Source organism: Narcine bancroftii, chromosome 6 (genome assembly GCF_036971445.1).
Source record: "Narcine bancroftii isolate sNarBan1 chromosome 6, sNarBan1.hap1, whole genome shotgun sequence".
NCBI lineage: Eukaryota > Metazoa > Chordata > Chondrichthyes > Torpediniformes > Narcinidae > Narcine > Narcine bancroftii.
In genome coordinates this window covers 254,123,871-254,136,185 of record NC_091474.1, presented here as the reverse complement: position 1 = coordinate 254,136,185, position 12,315 = coordinate 254,123,871, and the positions used below count along the sequence as shown (strand labels likewise).

Genomic DNA, 12,315 nt, shown 5'->3' with positions numbered 1-12,315 from the left:
TATCAGGTCAGGGTTTGATCAGAGTGAGGGGTCAAGGTTTGATCGGGGTGAGGGGTAGAAGGGGTGAGGGATCAGTGTTTGATCGGGGTGAAGGTTAGGAGGGGTAAGGGGTCAGGGTTTGGGAGATGTCAGGTTTGCAAGGGGTCAGGGATTCGTCAGCTGCCAACAGAGGTCCCTGTTCCCTTGTTTCATTTATAATTTGCCCTTCTGTGTCCTGACAGCAAGATGGTCACTGTCTGGCAGGGTGCCCCACCTGAGGTGGGGTGAGGTGGACCGTGGGCTTGCCCACTTTGGGGCGGGGTGTAGTCTGGCCTTTGAACTTGGGGTCTTGCTTCCTTGGCCAAGGTACTACCAACCCCTCGCCCCCATCTCACTGCCCTGTGCGAGGATGCTGACCCCATGGGTGGAAGGTGGGGGGTTGAGGGGTGACCCTATGGCAGGGGGAGAGGCAAGTGGGGGTGTGACCCCGGGTTGTAGGGGTGAAGGTTGGGGGGTGTGTTGGGAGTGAGGGATGTGTGGGGGGAAAGATGGTGGAGTATGGTGGTGACCCTTGGGTGGGCGAGTGAGGAGAGGGTGGGGGTAATGGGAGTTGACTCTGGGGCAAGGGGTGTAAGAGGGGAAATTATCCTTGGTGGTGGGAGTGGGGGGGGGTGATTCAGTGAATTAACCCATTACCCTGTGTTGCAGCCCCGCGCCCGTCGCTGGTTTCCGAGGGACCGTTCGTTACGCCTCTGTCAACGCTCACAAAAACCGGGTAAATCACTTCAGCAGTCCCATTCCTAGCATATTGATGGGTTCTGGCACCTTCTGCCTCCAAACTCCTGAGCCTCCCCTTTTCCCCTTCCCCTTATTCCCCTTCCCCTTTTTCCCCTTCCCCCTTTTTCCCCTTCCCCTTTTTCCCCTTCCAACCCTTTTCCCCTTCCCCCTTTTCCCCTTCCCCTTTCCCCTTCCCCTTTTCCCCCTTCCCCTTTTCCCCTTCCCCTTATTCCCCATCCCCTTTTCCCCCCTTCCCCTCCCCTTTTCCCCTTCCCCTTTTCCCCCCTTCCCCTTTTCCCCTTCCCCTTTTCCCCTTCCCCTTTTCCCCTTCCCCTTTTTCCCCTTCCCCTTTTCCCCTTCCCCTTTTCCCCTTCCCCTTTTCCCCCTTCCCCTTTTCCCCTTCCCCTTTTCCCCTTCCCCTTTTCCCCTTCCCCTTTTCCCCTTCCCCTTTTCCCCCTTCCCCTTTTCCCCTTCCCCTTTTCCCCCTTCCCCTTTTCCCCTTCCCCTTTTCCCCTTCCCCTTTTCCCCTTCCCCTTTTCCCCTTCCCCTTTTCCCCTTCCCCTTTTCCCCCTTCCCCTTTTCCCCTTCCCCTTTTCCCCTTCCCCTTTTCCCCCTTCCCCTTTTCCCCTTCCCCTTTTCCCCTTCCCCTTTTCCCCTTCCCCTTTTCCCCTTCCCCTTTTCCCCTTCCCCTTTTCCCCTTCCCCTTTTCCCCTTCCCCTTTTCCCCTTCCCCTTTCCCCCTTCCCTTTTCCCCTTCCCCTTTTCCCCTTCCCCTTTTCCCCTTTTCCCCCTTCCCTTTTCCCCTTCCCCTTTTCCCCCTTCCCCTTTTCCCCCTTCCCCTTTCCCCCTTCCCCTTTTCCCTTTCCCTCCTCCCCCTTTCCCCTTCCCCTTTCTTCTCCCCTTCCCCCCTTGCTCTTGCCTTTCCCTTTTCCTTCCCCTTCCCCTTTCCCCTGACCACTTCTTCTTCTCCCTGATCCCTTTCCCCTTCTCCCTAACACTTTCTTCCTGACCCCTTCTCCCTTTCACCCTGACCCCTTGCCCTTCTTCCTGACCTCTTCTCCCTGACGCCTTCCCCTTCTCACCTGACCCCTTCTCCCCTCCCCTCCCTGACCCTTCCCCCTTCTCCCCTTCCTCTCTGACCCCTTCTTCCCTTCCCCCTGACCCCTTCTCCCCTTACCCCCTGACCCCTTCTCCCTCCCCCTCCCCTTCTCCCTGATTCCTTCCCTCCTGATTCCTTCCCCTTCTCCTTTCTCCCTGACCCCTCCCTCAATCTAATCTCACCTGAGCCCTGACCCCTCGACCCCTCCTGTGGTGGAGAAAACTCGGCCAAGGCACCAGGGAGTCACTTCAGAAGGAGTGTTTATTTCTGAGCACGGACCAGCTGGTTTAATTTATACAAAGGTACAAACAATAGACGCATGACACATTGAAGCTCTGAGAGCTTCCACCATATAAGGGAGAAAGCGATTGTCATTGGTTGATTTAAAAAGAAACCATTCAAAATCTGTGGCGGAATGCAGAGGGTCTACTGTCTTATTCAGCAGCGTACAGCTTAACCTACTGAGGGTCCTTGTTACGATTAATAGACTTAAAAGTGGCAGCGCACAGTAGGGGTTCTGTCTTTGGTGCCACCACCATCTATCGAGAACTTGCGGCTTTAATACCACAAAAGTCATATTGATACCCTGGTTAGTGTAATAAAGAGGTTCCTTCCTGGAATCCCGGGCATGAACCCCGGGTCCTCCCTCACCTATACAACTCTGCAAAACGGTGAGGCATTAAACAGCCAGTATCAGAGTCCAGATCTTCGTTCGTAAAAAGTCTCAGTGCATTTGTACAACAACACGTCAGGGTTATTCCTGTCAGGACAGCAATAGGGAGTCGCTGGGTACTACAGATCGCTTCCCAACTCTTCCTTCTGTTCCTGTAAGTTGTCTTGCCGGAATGGCTTGTGTGTACCCAACTGCCTAGGGCGACCAACTTCATTGCCATCCGCGTGACAAGCAAGACTTGATAAGGCCCTTTCCACCTAGGAGAGAACAGATCAGGTTTCAAGGCCTTTACCAAAACATATTCCCCAGGCTTAAAAGGGTGCATATCATTTTCTGTCCACAGCCTCTGGGCCTCTCTAACTAACTTATGAAGCTCGGAGAAGGCTTCACACAATCTCTGGGCAAATGCAAAGGAGCTCTCTTGCACCCAGACCTTGGCCACGTCTTCTGGCATGAGAGGTGGTCTAACACCGGTGGACATTGGTCGTCCCATCATTACCTCATGAGGCATTAATTTGGTCTTTCTATTCACCTGATTTCGTAATGTATACAATACTATTGGCAGCGCTTCCACCCAGGGCAAGTCGGTCTCACCACATGTTCGCTCCAACATCCTCTTTATTTCTCCATTCGTTCTCTCTACCATCCCAGAGGACTGGGGTTGGTAGGGCAAATGGAATCTCCATTCTATGCCCATTAGTTCAGTGAGCGTTTTCACTATCTTCCCTGAAAAATGGGTTCCTCTATCGCTATTTATCCCCCGAGGGATTCCATACCGTGGAATGAGCTCCTTCATTAGTAACTTGGCCATGGTGGATGCATCGCCCCTCCTTGTGGGAAATGCCTCTGCCACCGGGTGAACATACTTGGAGGCATGTGAGCAAAATCAATCTGGAGGTTTTCAAATGGGGCTTGGGCGGGAGGAAGTTGGTCGAACATGGCAGGTGATCTCCCTCGGTTGTTTTGTTGACAGATCAAGCAGTTCCTCACCTGTCTCTCTACTGTGGTGGAGATCCCCTTGATGTTATGCAGCATGTCAGCTTTCCCTAAGTGTGCTTGCCCATGTGCTAACTGTACTTTGGGTCTAAATAAACTGCGCGGGCATACCACCCTCCCGTCCTTGCTCTTCCATAGCCCTCCTGCTCTTCTGCACCCGTGTCTTTCCCATGTTTGCTGTTCTTGTGCTGTTTTAAGCTCTATTTCCTGAATCACATACAGCTGCTCAGGGGTCATTATCCCTTCTGACAAGCGTCATGGGCAACAGGGGTTTCTGCTCGACGGCAACTCGTTTAGCTATAGCGTCAGCGTGTTTGTTTCCTTTTGACACAGGGTCTTCCTGTCTGATATGTGCTTGACACTTAATAATGGCTAGCTCTATCAGGAGTTGGTTGGCCTCTATCAGGTTTCTTACCATTTCTGCATGTCTAATCTCTTTCCCGCTCGCAGTAATAAACCCCCTGTTCTTCCACATCTGTCCAAAATTGTGTGTCATTCCAAACGCATACTGCGAGTCAGTGTATATATTAGCCTTCTTTCCTTTTGACAGAACACATGCCCTTGTTAATGCAAACAATTCAGCCATCTGAGCCGTCATCCCCTCTGGTAGAGCGTAGGCTTCAACAGGCTTTTCACCATCTAGTATAACATACCCTGAAAGTAGGGTATCATCTCCTGGTCGGTGAGAAGAGCCATCTACATACAGGGTGAGGTTGGCCAATATAGGTTCTGTCTTCAAATCCGGCCGGGGACTGGTTACGAATTCTTTCAGAGCCAGACAGTGATGAAATTCGCTTCCTTGGTCTTCCTCCTCTACCTCGGGTAGTCGGAGGGCCGGATTACGAGGACTCGATCTTTTATGTATAGTTGGAACGTGACAATAGCATTACCTCGTAACCCGTCCTCCGGGCAGCCGTAAAATGTCGAGTGGCTGTAGAGTTTAATAGCAGTATCACCGCATGGGGAGTCACAACAGTACAGGGCTGGTCCTGCACTAGAGGCACTGACTTCTCCTCTAGCTCTGCGGTGGCTGCCACCGCCCTCAGGCAGGGTGGCATTCCTCTGACCGTCGTAGGTAATTTAGTAGAATAATATGCAACTGGCCGCTTTCCTCCTCCATGCTGCTGGGTCAGGATGCCGTGGGCAAACCCATTTTTCTCAGCCACATACAGCACAAAGGGCTTCTGGTCATCTGAGAGACCTAAGGCCGGTGCTGTTACCACGGCCTTTTTCAGGTCTTCAAAGGCAGCCCTCCTCTCTCCCGTCCACTTTATCTCTTCTGGTTCTTCCTTTGCAGTCGCTGCCCTTAGAACGGCATCCATCTCATGGTATTCAGGTATCCGTTGCCGACAATATCCAACCATGCCTAGGAAACCGAGAACATCTCTCTTTGTTTTCAGTTGGCATCATTGGGTGACGATACTAGCAGGTCATCCACATACTGTAAGAGGGTAGACCCTCCTGGTAAGTCACATTTGGACAGGTCTCTTTGAACAGTTCCTGAATATACCGTGGGGCTTTCCATGTAACCCTGGGGAAGTCTTGTCCAGGTAAACTGCTGTCCCTCATAAGTAAATGCGAACAGGTATTGGCTTTGAGGGTCGAGGGGTATGGAGAAAAAAAACGGAGCAGAGGTCTATTACCGAGAATGTGGTGGCTCCAACCGGTATAGTGCACAGTATGGTGTTGATGTCCGGGACCACTGGGGCCATGGGTATTACAATGGAATTAATTGCCCATAAGTCTTGCACAAATCACCATGTGCCTTTGTCCTTTTTCAATATGGTTGTATTACAGGGGCTTCTTGTCCTTACCAGGACTCCTTGTTTTTCTAAATCCATTAGGATGCCCCGCACCCCTTCCACAGCTTTGCATGCTAGCTGATATTACTTAATTGCTGGCAGAACGGCTTCCTTCTTCAGTGTCACTGAGTGAGGCACTGCCGACCTCACTAGTCCCACGTGGGTACTAGATTTAGCCCAGGTTTCTTGGGGTACTGCTGCTAGGGCTGTGGGCCAGCAGTAAGTGATTTGTCTCAGTGGGCACGATCTCTCAAAGTGGACGTACGCTTCTATCTCCTCTAATTCTACACTTCCACTGTCTGGGGTGTGGAAAAAGACAGTTGAACGATGATCTCCGTCCATCATGCACAGGTCAGCATAGCTTTCGCTGGCCCTTTCTGCCCGATGGAGTGGATCCTTAAGCCAATCGTCTCTGTCAATCAGTCTTTTTATCATTCTCCCTATTTCTTCCGGCTGATGGGGTTTTTGGATGGCTAACATGAGATGGGGGGCTGTGTCTGGCAAAAGGAAAGCCTCCCTCTGATGAGTGTTCAATTCTACCTCAAGGTCTATCCCTTCTGGCCCAAAAAATAGTCTTTTCCCCACCAGTAGTTTATCCGTTTCTGGCATGTCCGGCCGAGGGGAAACTGATTCCCCTGACTTGACATACATTGCCGTGACATGTACGTTCTGCACAGCCATCACTATCTGTATAAATGCTGCTAACCCTCCTAGAGGCAACTGGGGGTCGGCCCGTCGTACTACGTCTACAAGTGCATGGAGGAGTCTCATTAATGCCAGCTGTGGAATCTTGACTCAACCACCATCCAAAATGTGTGGAACTTTGGGAGGCGTCTTGTGATGCAGACAACACAGTGCGGATCAAACGGTCCCCTTGGTCAGTGGGCAGCTGCATATACATCCCATCCCAGGTACAGTAGAGAGTTGCTTTCAGTTTGCAGAGGACTTGACGCCCTAGAATAGGTATTGGGGTCGTGGGTGAAATAATAATGGCGTCGTCAATTTCACGGCCTTCCACAGAGAGTGGAGTAGTTTGGGAGAGGGAATCCATCATCATAATACTGGACACTTCAATGCCGTTTAGGGTTCGTTGACTAGGGATTAAACCCGCGGAAGGTGGCACAGATGACATGGTGGCTATGGTATCCACCAGCGTATACTCCTTGTTACCCACTTTAACTTTAAGCATGGGTTGTGCCGTTCTCGTCGGAAGACAGCTGGAGCAGGGGGGCTGGTACCACCATTCCTTCCGGGCCCCACTATGGATTCGGCTGCTGGAACGAAAAACAGGGCTGCTGCCCGTTTCCAGCTCCCGCAAAAGGGTTGCCTCCATATTGTATTTGCTCACCCCTCCCTTGGCTACCCCCGTTTGGGCAGGGTCTCTTCTTTGTGCTGGTCCAGCAGTCCCTTGCCCAGTGTCCTATCTTTCCGCAGGTCGTACACTGGTCCTGTCCCATCTGATCTGTCCCATATCCTTCCTGAACCGGATGGGTTCTTTTTCTTATAAAATTGTCCTGTCCTTTTCTCTTTCTGGGGAAATAGGCCCTCCCTATCCATGTTGGGTAGCGAAGTAACAGTGTCCTGCCATCCCTGGGCTTGCCATTGGAGCTGCCTCATTTTATGACTTTTTGCATTTTAGGGTAACATACAATTTAACAGGGTTTGGATGGCCATGGCCGAGGTCTCGGGTCCGTCTATCTGCACCCCTGCATTTCCTTCCCACGTATTTTTAAATCGGACTACAAAATCTAACATATTTTCTCTATCTTTCTGTAAGCAGGCAGTTACAACTTGCATATCTGCTTGCTTCCGGGCACTCTACACAATCATATTCTTTCCCGTTTGTTCTAACCAATGCTCCATGGATTCAATCCCTTCCCTAGTCAGGTTGTAATTTCCCTTCCAGTCCCCTTGTTCCCCCGCAGGGACTTGGAAGGAGTCCCTTACTGCCTGCCAGTGGGACCCATAGGCAGCTTGTAATAACATCTGGACATCACCGGGGAGGGGATGATACAGGGTGCAAGTTTGTTGCAACCAGTGGTGGAACGCGACAGGTTTCTTTATGGGAATGGGGGCCGCGCTGATCATATCCCTGACCTCAGCAGGTGTCCAGGGTTTCAAGATAGGGGTATTTCCCACCATTACATGGGGCATTTGGTCAGTGGAATCTGGCTTGGGGTGGACTCAAAATACGAGGGTGGGGGTCAGGTTTTCACCTTTTTCTCATTGGAAGAGGCAGGTTATCTCCTCTTGTTTTACTTTAGATTTTTAATGCCTCACAGCCACCTCTTTCCAATTCTTGAAACAAATTTCTGAAGTACTTTAGATCCCAAGTAGGGTCCCCAGCGCCTCCCTCCGTATCATCCTAAGGTCAAAGATTCCCCCATACGGCCATCTACCCTTATACCACCTGTACCCAAATTTCTGAAGTACTTTAGATCCCAAGTAGGGTCCCCAGCGCCTCCCTCCGTATCATCCTAAGGTCAAAGATTCCCCCATACGGCCATCTACCCTTATACCACCTGTACCCAAATTTCTGAAGCGCTTTAGATCCCAAGTAGGGTCCCCAGCGCCTCCCTCCGTATCATCCTAAGGTCAAAGATTCCCCCATACGGCCATCTACCCTTATACCACCTGTACCCAAATTTCTGAAGCGCTTTAGATCCCAAGTAGGGTCCCCAGCGCCTCCCTCCGTATCATCCTAAGGTCAAAGATTCCCCCATACAGCCATCTACCCTTGTACCATCCGTACAGGTCGACACTGAATGGGATTACATAGTCCCAACTCCGTTTCTCTCATTAATGATGTCTGAAGGCTGCAATGGATCTCCTACCAAATGCTGTCATTTCATCAGCTGACGGGCTCTTTTCTTGGTGGATCGGCTCAACGTCACAGACAATTTTCATTTTTTTTTGCTGGGAGCAGATTTCTCCGCTCGACCGGAATCGGTTGGTTTACCATTCCTGTTCCCCATGTTTCTCAGCGGGTCTAATCTGGAAAGATTACACAGACACACCACAAACACACTTACTCTAGATCCCTCTATAAAAGAGTCCTCCTTCAGTCCACATTCTCACTCCCTGGGCCGTACTCTTATTTTTCCCCGTTCTACCCAATTTAGATCCAGAGTCTCGTCACTCTCCTTCTAAATGAGCCTGCCTCACCTCCTTTCAGCTGGGATCTTGACTAGGCCCGTCGCCTGCTCACCTCCACAGCACTCCTTCCCTGAGTCTCCGGGTTCGTGGATCCCGTTAAAAGGGATCCTGCTCGCAGCGCCACTTTCTGTTGCGGAGAAAAGTGTTTTATAACGAAATAACTCGGCCGAGACACCAGGGAGTCGCTTCAGGAGTTTTTATTTTCAAGATATCCCACCAAAATACCGGGGCTGCTCTGTCTGAGCACGGACCAGCCGGTTTAATTCATACAAAGGTACAAACAATAGACACATGACACACTGAAGCTCTGAGAGCGTCCACCATATAAGGGAGAAAGCAGTTGTAATTGGTTGATTCAAAAAGAAACCATTCAAAGTCTATGGCGGAATGCAGAGGGTCTACTGTCTTATTCAGCAGCGTATAGCTTAACCTACTGAGGGTCCTTGTTACGATTAATAGACTTAAAAGTGGCAGCGCACCACTTACTTTTAACTCTGTCACCCACGAAAACTTTCTTTACTAATTTTTTCTTCCACACCTCCCAACCCCTGATCCCGTCCCCCTGACCCCCAATCTGCGACCCCTGACCTGTCTCCGTCCTGGCTGTGCAGGAGATGGGCCGACACGATGACCTGTGGTCCCTCTTCTACATGCTGGTGGAGTTCGCTGTCGGTCAGCTGCCCTGGAGGAAGATCAAGGACAAGGTACACCCCCCCCCCCGGTGAGGAGGGTGGAGCAGGGGGACATGGGGTGGGTGGCAGATCAGGGGGCCAGACGTGTGGGGGCGGGGTCGGTTGGCCTGGGTCTCGGAGGGCCTCTGGCCCTGGGTCTGGGATGGGCTCCAACCCAGGGTCTTGGAAGGGCAAAGGGCTCCGGGCCTGGGTCTAGGTGCGGCTTTGGGACTAGGAGGGCTCTGGGTCTGCAAGGGGCTCTGGGCCTGACCACCTGACCCGGCGCACTGGTTGCCCACAGGAGCAGGTGGGCCTGATCAAGGAGAAGTACGACCACCGCATGTTGCTCAAACACATGCCGTCCGAGTTCCATCTGTTCCTCGACCACGTCTCCACCTTGGATTACTTCACCAAGCCCGACTATCAGGTACCTGCTGCTACCCTGTGTGACTTAGGTCGCGGTCACACCCCACATGCAATGAAGCACCGACATAGGTCAGGGGTCAGGTAGAGGTCATGTTCCATGTGTTCACTGGAGCACTGACACTGAGGTCGGGAGTCAGACACAGAGGTCAAATTCTGTGTGTGTTCCAACAGGCACCTTCTCCACACAGAAGGTGCTGGGTTTGGTAAGAGACCAGCCGACAGACGCACTTCACTGTTGACACATTTCCGCTGGGGCCGGAGAATGGCTTCACCCATCTCCTCTCTCACCACAGAGCTGGATCCTCTGCCCCGTTCCATCCCACCCCCGGCCCTGGCCCCCCACCCTGTTCCTCTGGCCCCAGCCCCTAGTCCCCACCCCTGGTCCCCAGCCCCTTCCCTGTCCCCCTGGTCCCCAGCACCCACCCCAACCTGGCCCCCAGTTCCAGCCCCATCCCCAGTTCCTGCCCCATCCCCCGCTCCTGCCACCAGTCCCCAGCAGCCTTGTCCCATCCCGTCTCCTGATCACAAGCTCCCGCCTCCTGGACATCAGCCCCAGACCCTGCCTCCAGTCCCCAGACCCCAGCATCAGCCTCCAGTCCCCAGCCCCCCACCCCCATCCCATCCCATCGCCGCTGGTCACCAGTTTCCAGCCTGTCTCTGCTCCCCAGCGCCTGCCTCTGGTGCCCAGCACCTGTCCCCCGTCCCATCCCCCAGTCCCCATCCTGTCCTGTTGCCTGATCCCCAACCCTGTCCCATCCCCAGCCCCACCCCTAGTCCCAAGTATCCACCCCACCCTGTCCCCATACGCAATCCCTGCCCTGTCCCTTTCACCATCCCAGCCCCTCTCACCCAAGCCCCACCTAACACCAGCTTGTCCCTGACCCCAGCCCAGCCTGACCCCAACTTGACCCTCCCCGAACCTCACCTGACCCAGCCTGACTCTCTGACCCCAATCCCAGCCTGACCCTGTGACCTCACCCTGACCCAATCCAACCCTTGCCTGACCCAGTCTGACCCTCAACTCCACCCTGACCTGTGACCTCTGCCTGACCCAGACTGACCCTTTGACCTCTGCCTAACCCACTCCAACCCTCACCTGACCCAGCCTGACACCCAACCCCAGCCTGACACTGTGACCCCAGCCTGACCCTGACCCACTCCATCCCACACGATCCAGCCTGACTCCCATCCCCAGCCTGACTCCCATCCCCAGCCTGACTCCCATCCCCAGCCTGACCCCTAACCTCAGCCTGACCCATCCCAACCCTTGCCTGACCCTGTGACCCCAGCCTGACCCTGTAACCCCTGCCTGACCCCTGACCCCCTGCCTTGCCTGCAGCTGATCATGTCGTTGTTGGAGAGCAGCAGCAAGGAACGTTGCATCACCGAGAATGAGGCCTTCGACTGGGAGAGAGGGGGCACAGACGTGTTGTCCACCAGCACCCCCACCCAAGCTCAGCTCCACACCAAGCAGACTGCCGCCATGTTCGGGTGAGTCCAGGGGTTGTAGATGGGATGGACGGAGCCCCAGGAGGGGTAGGAAGACAGATTGATGTCCGGGGGTGGGGACAGGAGATCGACGGGGGTATGGGGAGGAGATGGGGGAGTGGAAGGGGGTCTGGGGGTGATCAGGACCACCACTGACAGCACCTCCCCCTCCAGGGTGACCCCGGTGCCTGGCAAGGGGCTGCGGGAGAACACGGATGGGAGTCCAGGGAAGGCAAAGCGGAATGAATGGACTCAGGGGGAGGGGACAGGAAACGTGGACAGGGGTCTGGGGGAGGGGACATGTGGATGGGAGAGGACAGACGAGGGTTATGGGGAGGAGAGGGGGGTTTGACAGGGGATGGGGGAATGGATGGGGTCTGAGCGAGGGACGGGAATCTGGGGGAGGGAATGGGGAGGGGATGAAGGAGGACGGGGGTTTGGGGGAGTGGATGGGGGGTCCGGAGGTGACTACGACCACCACTGACACCACCTCCCCCTCCAGGGTGATCAACGTGACCCCGGTACCTGGCGAGGGGTTGCGGGAGAACACGGATGACGTGCTGCAGGATGAGCACCTGAGTGACCAGGACAACCCCCCTGCCATTACCCCAGGACGTCCAACAGAGCTGTCGGCCGCCCCCCCTAATCTTCTCCTGGAGCCCCCCCACAACCTGCTGCTGGAGAACGATGGCTGGGACGATACCGACATCAACCGCAACAAACTGCGCATCCATGTTGGCAAGGTTAGGGATCACAGGACGCGTCACTCACCCCCCCGGGGGGGGGCGTTACCGTCAGTGACCCCAGGGGCCGGGGGTGGTTACTGTCAGTGACCCAGGGGGGAGGGCGTTACTGTCAGTGACCCCATGGGGAAGGGATTACTGTCAGTGACCCTGAGAGGAGGGGGGTTACCGTTAGTGACCCCTGGGGGAGGGTGTTACCGTCAGTGACCCCAGGGGGCGGGGGGTTACTGTCAGTGACCCCGGGGGGGGAGGGCTTTACTGTCAGTGACCCCAGGGGGAAGGGATTATTATCAGTGACCCTGAGGGGAGGGGGGTTACCGTCAATGACCCCAAGGGGAGGGTGTTACCGTCAGTGACCCCAAGGGGAGGGGGGTTACCATCAGTGACCCCAGGAGGTGGGAGGTTACCGTCAGTGACCCCAGGGGGCGGGGGGTTACTGTCAGTGACCCTGGGGGGAGGGTGTTACCATCAGTGACTCCAGGGGGAAGGGATTACTGTCAGTGACC

At 54.2% G+C, this 12,315-nt stretch overlaps 1 protein-coding gene across 1 annotated transcript in view; it reads left to right on the top strand.

The window, feature by feature from the left end:
* The first annotated feature begins 692 nt into the window (after positions 1-692).
* The window catches only part of LOC138737268 (tau-tubulin kinase 1-like), a 36,049-nt gene continuing 24,426 nt past the window's right edge, over positions 693-12,315 (top strand). Inside the window, exons 1-5 of the mRNA XM_069888019.1 lie at positions 693-754; positions 9,093-9,185; positions 9,454-9,579; positions 10,918-11,069; positions 11,569-11,809. Of these exons, the coding sequence (XP_069744120.1) occupies positions 9,096-9,185; positions 9,454-9,579; positions 10,918-11,069; positions 11,569-11,809 (609 nt within the window). The 5' untranslated portion in view covers positions 693-754; positions 9,093-9,095. The remainder of the gene's footprint in view (positions 755-9,092; positions 9,186-9,453; positions 9,580-10,917; positions 11,070-11,568; positions 11,810-12,315) is intronic.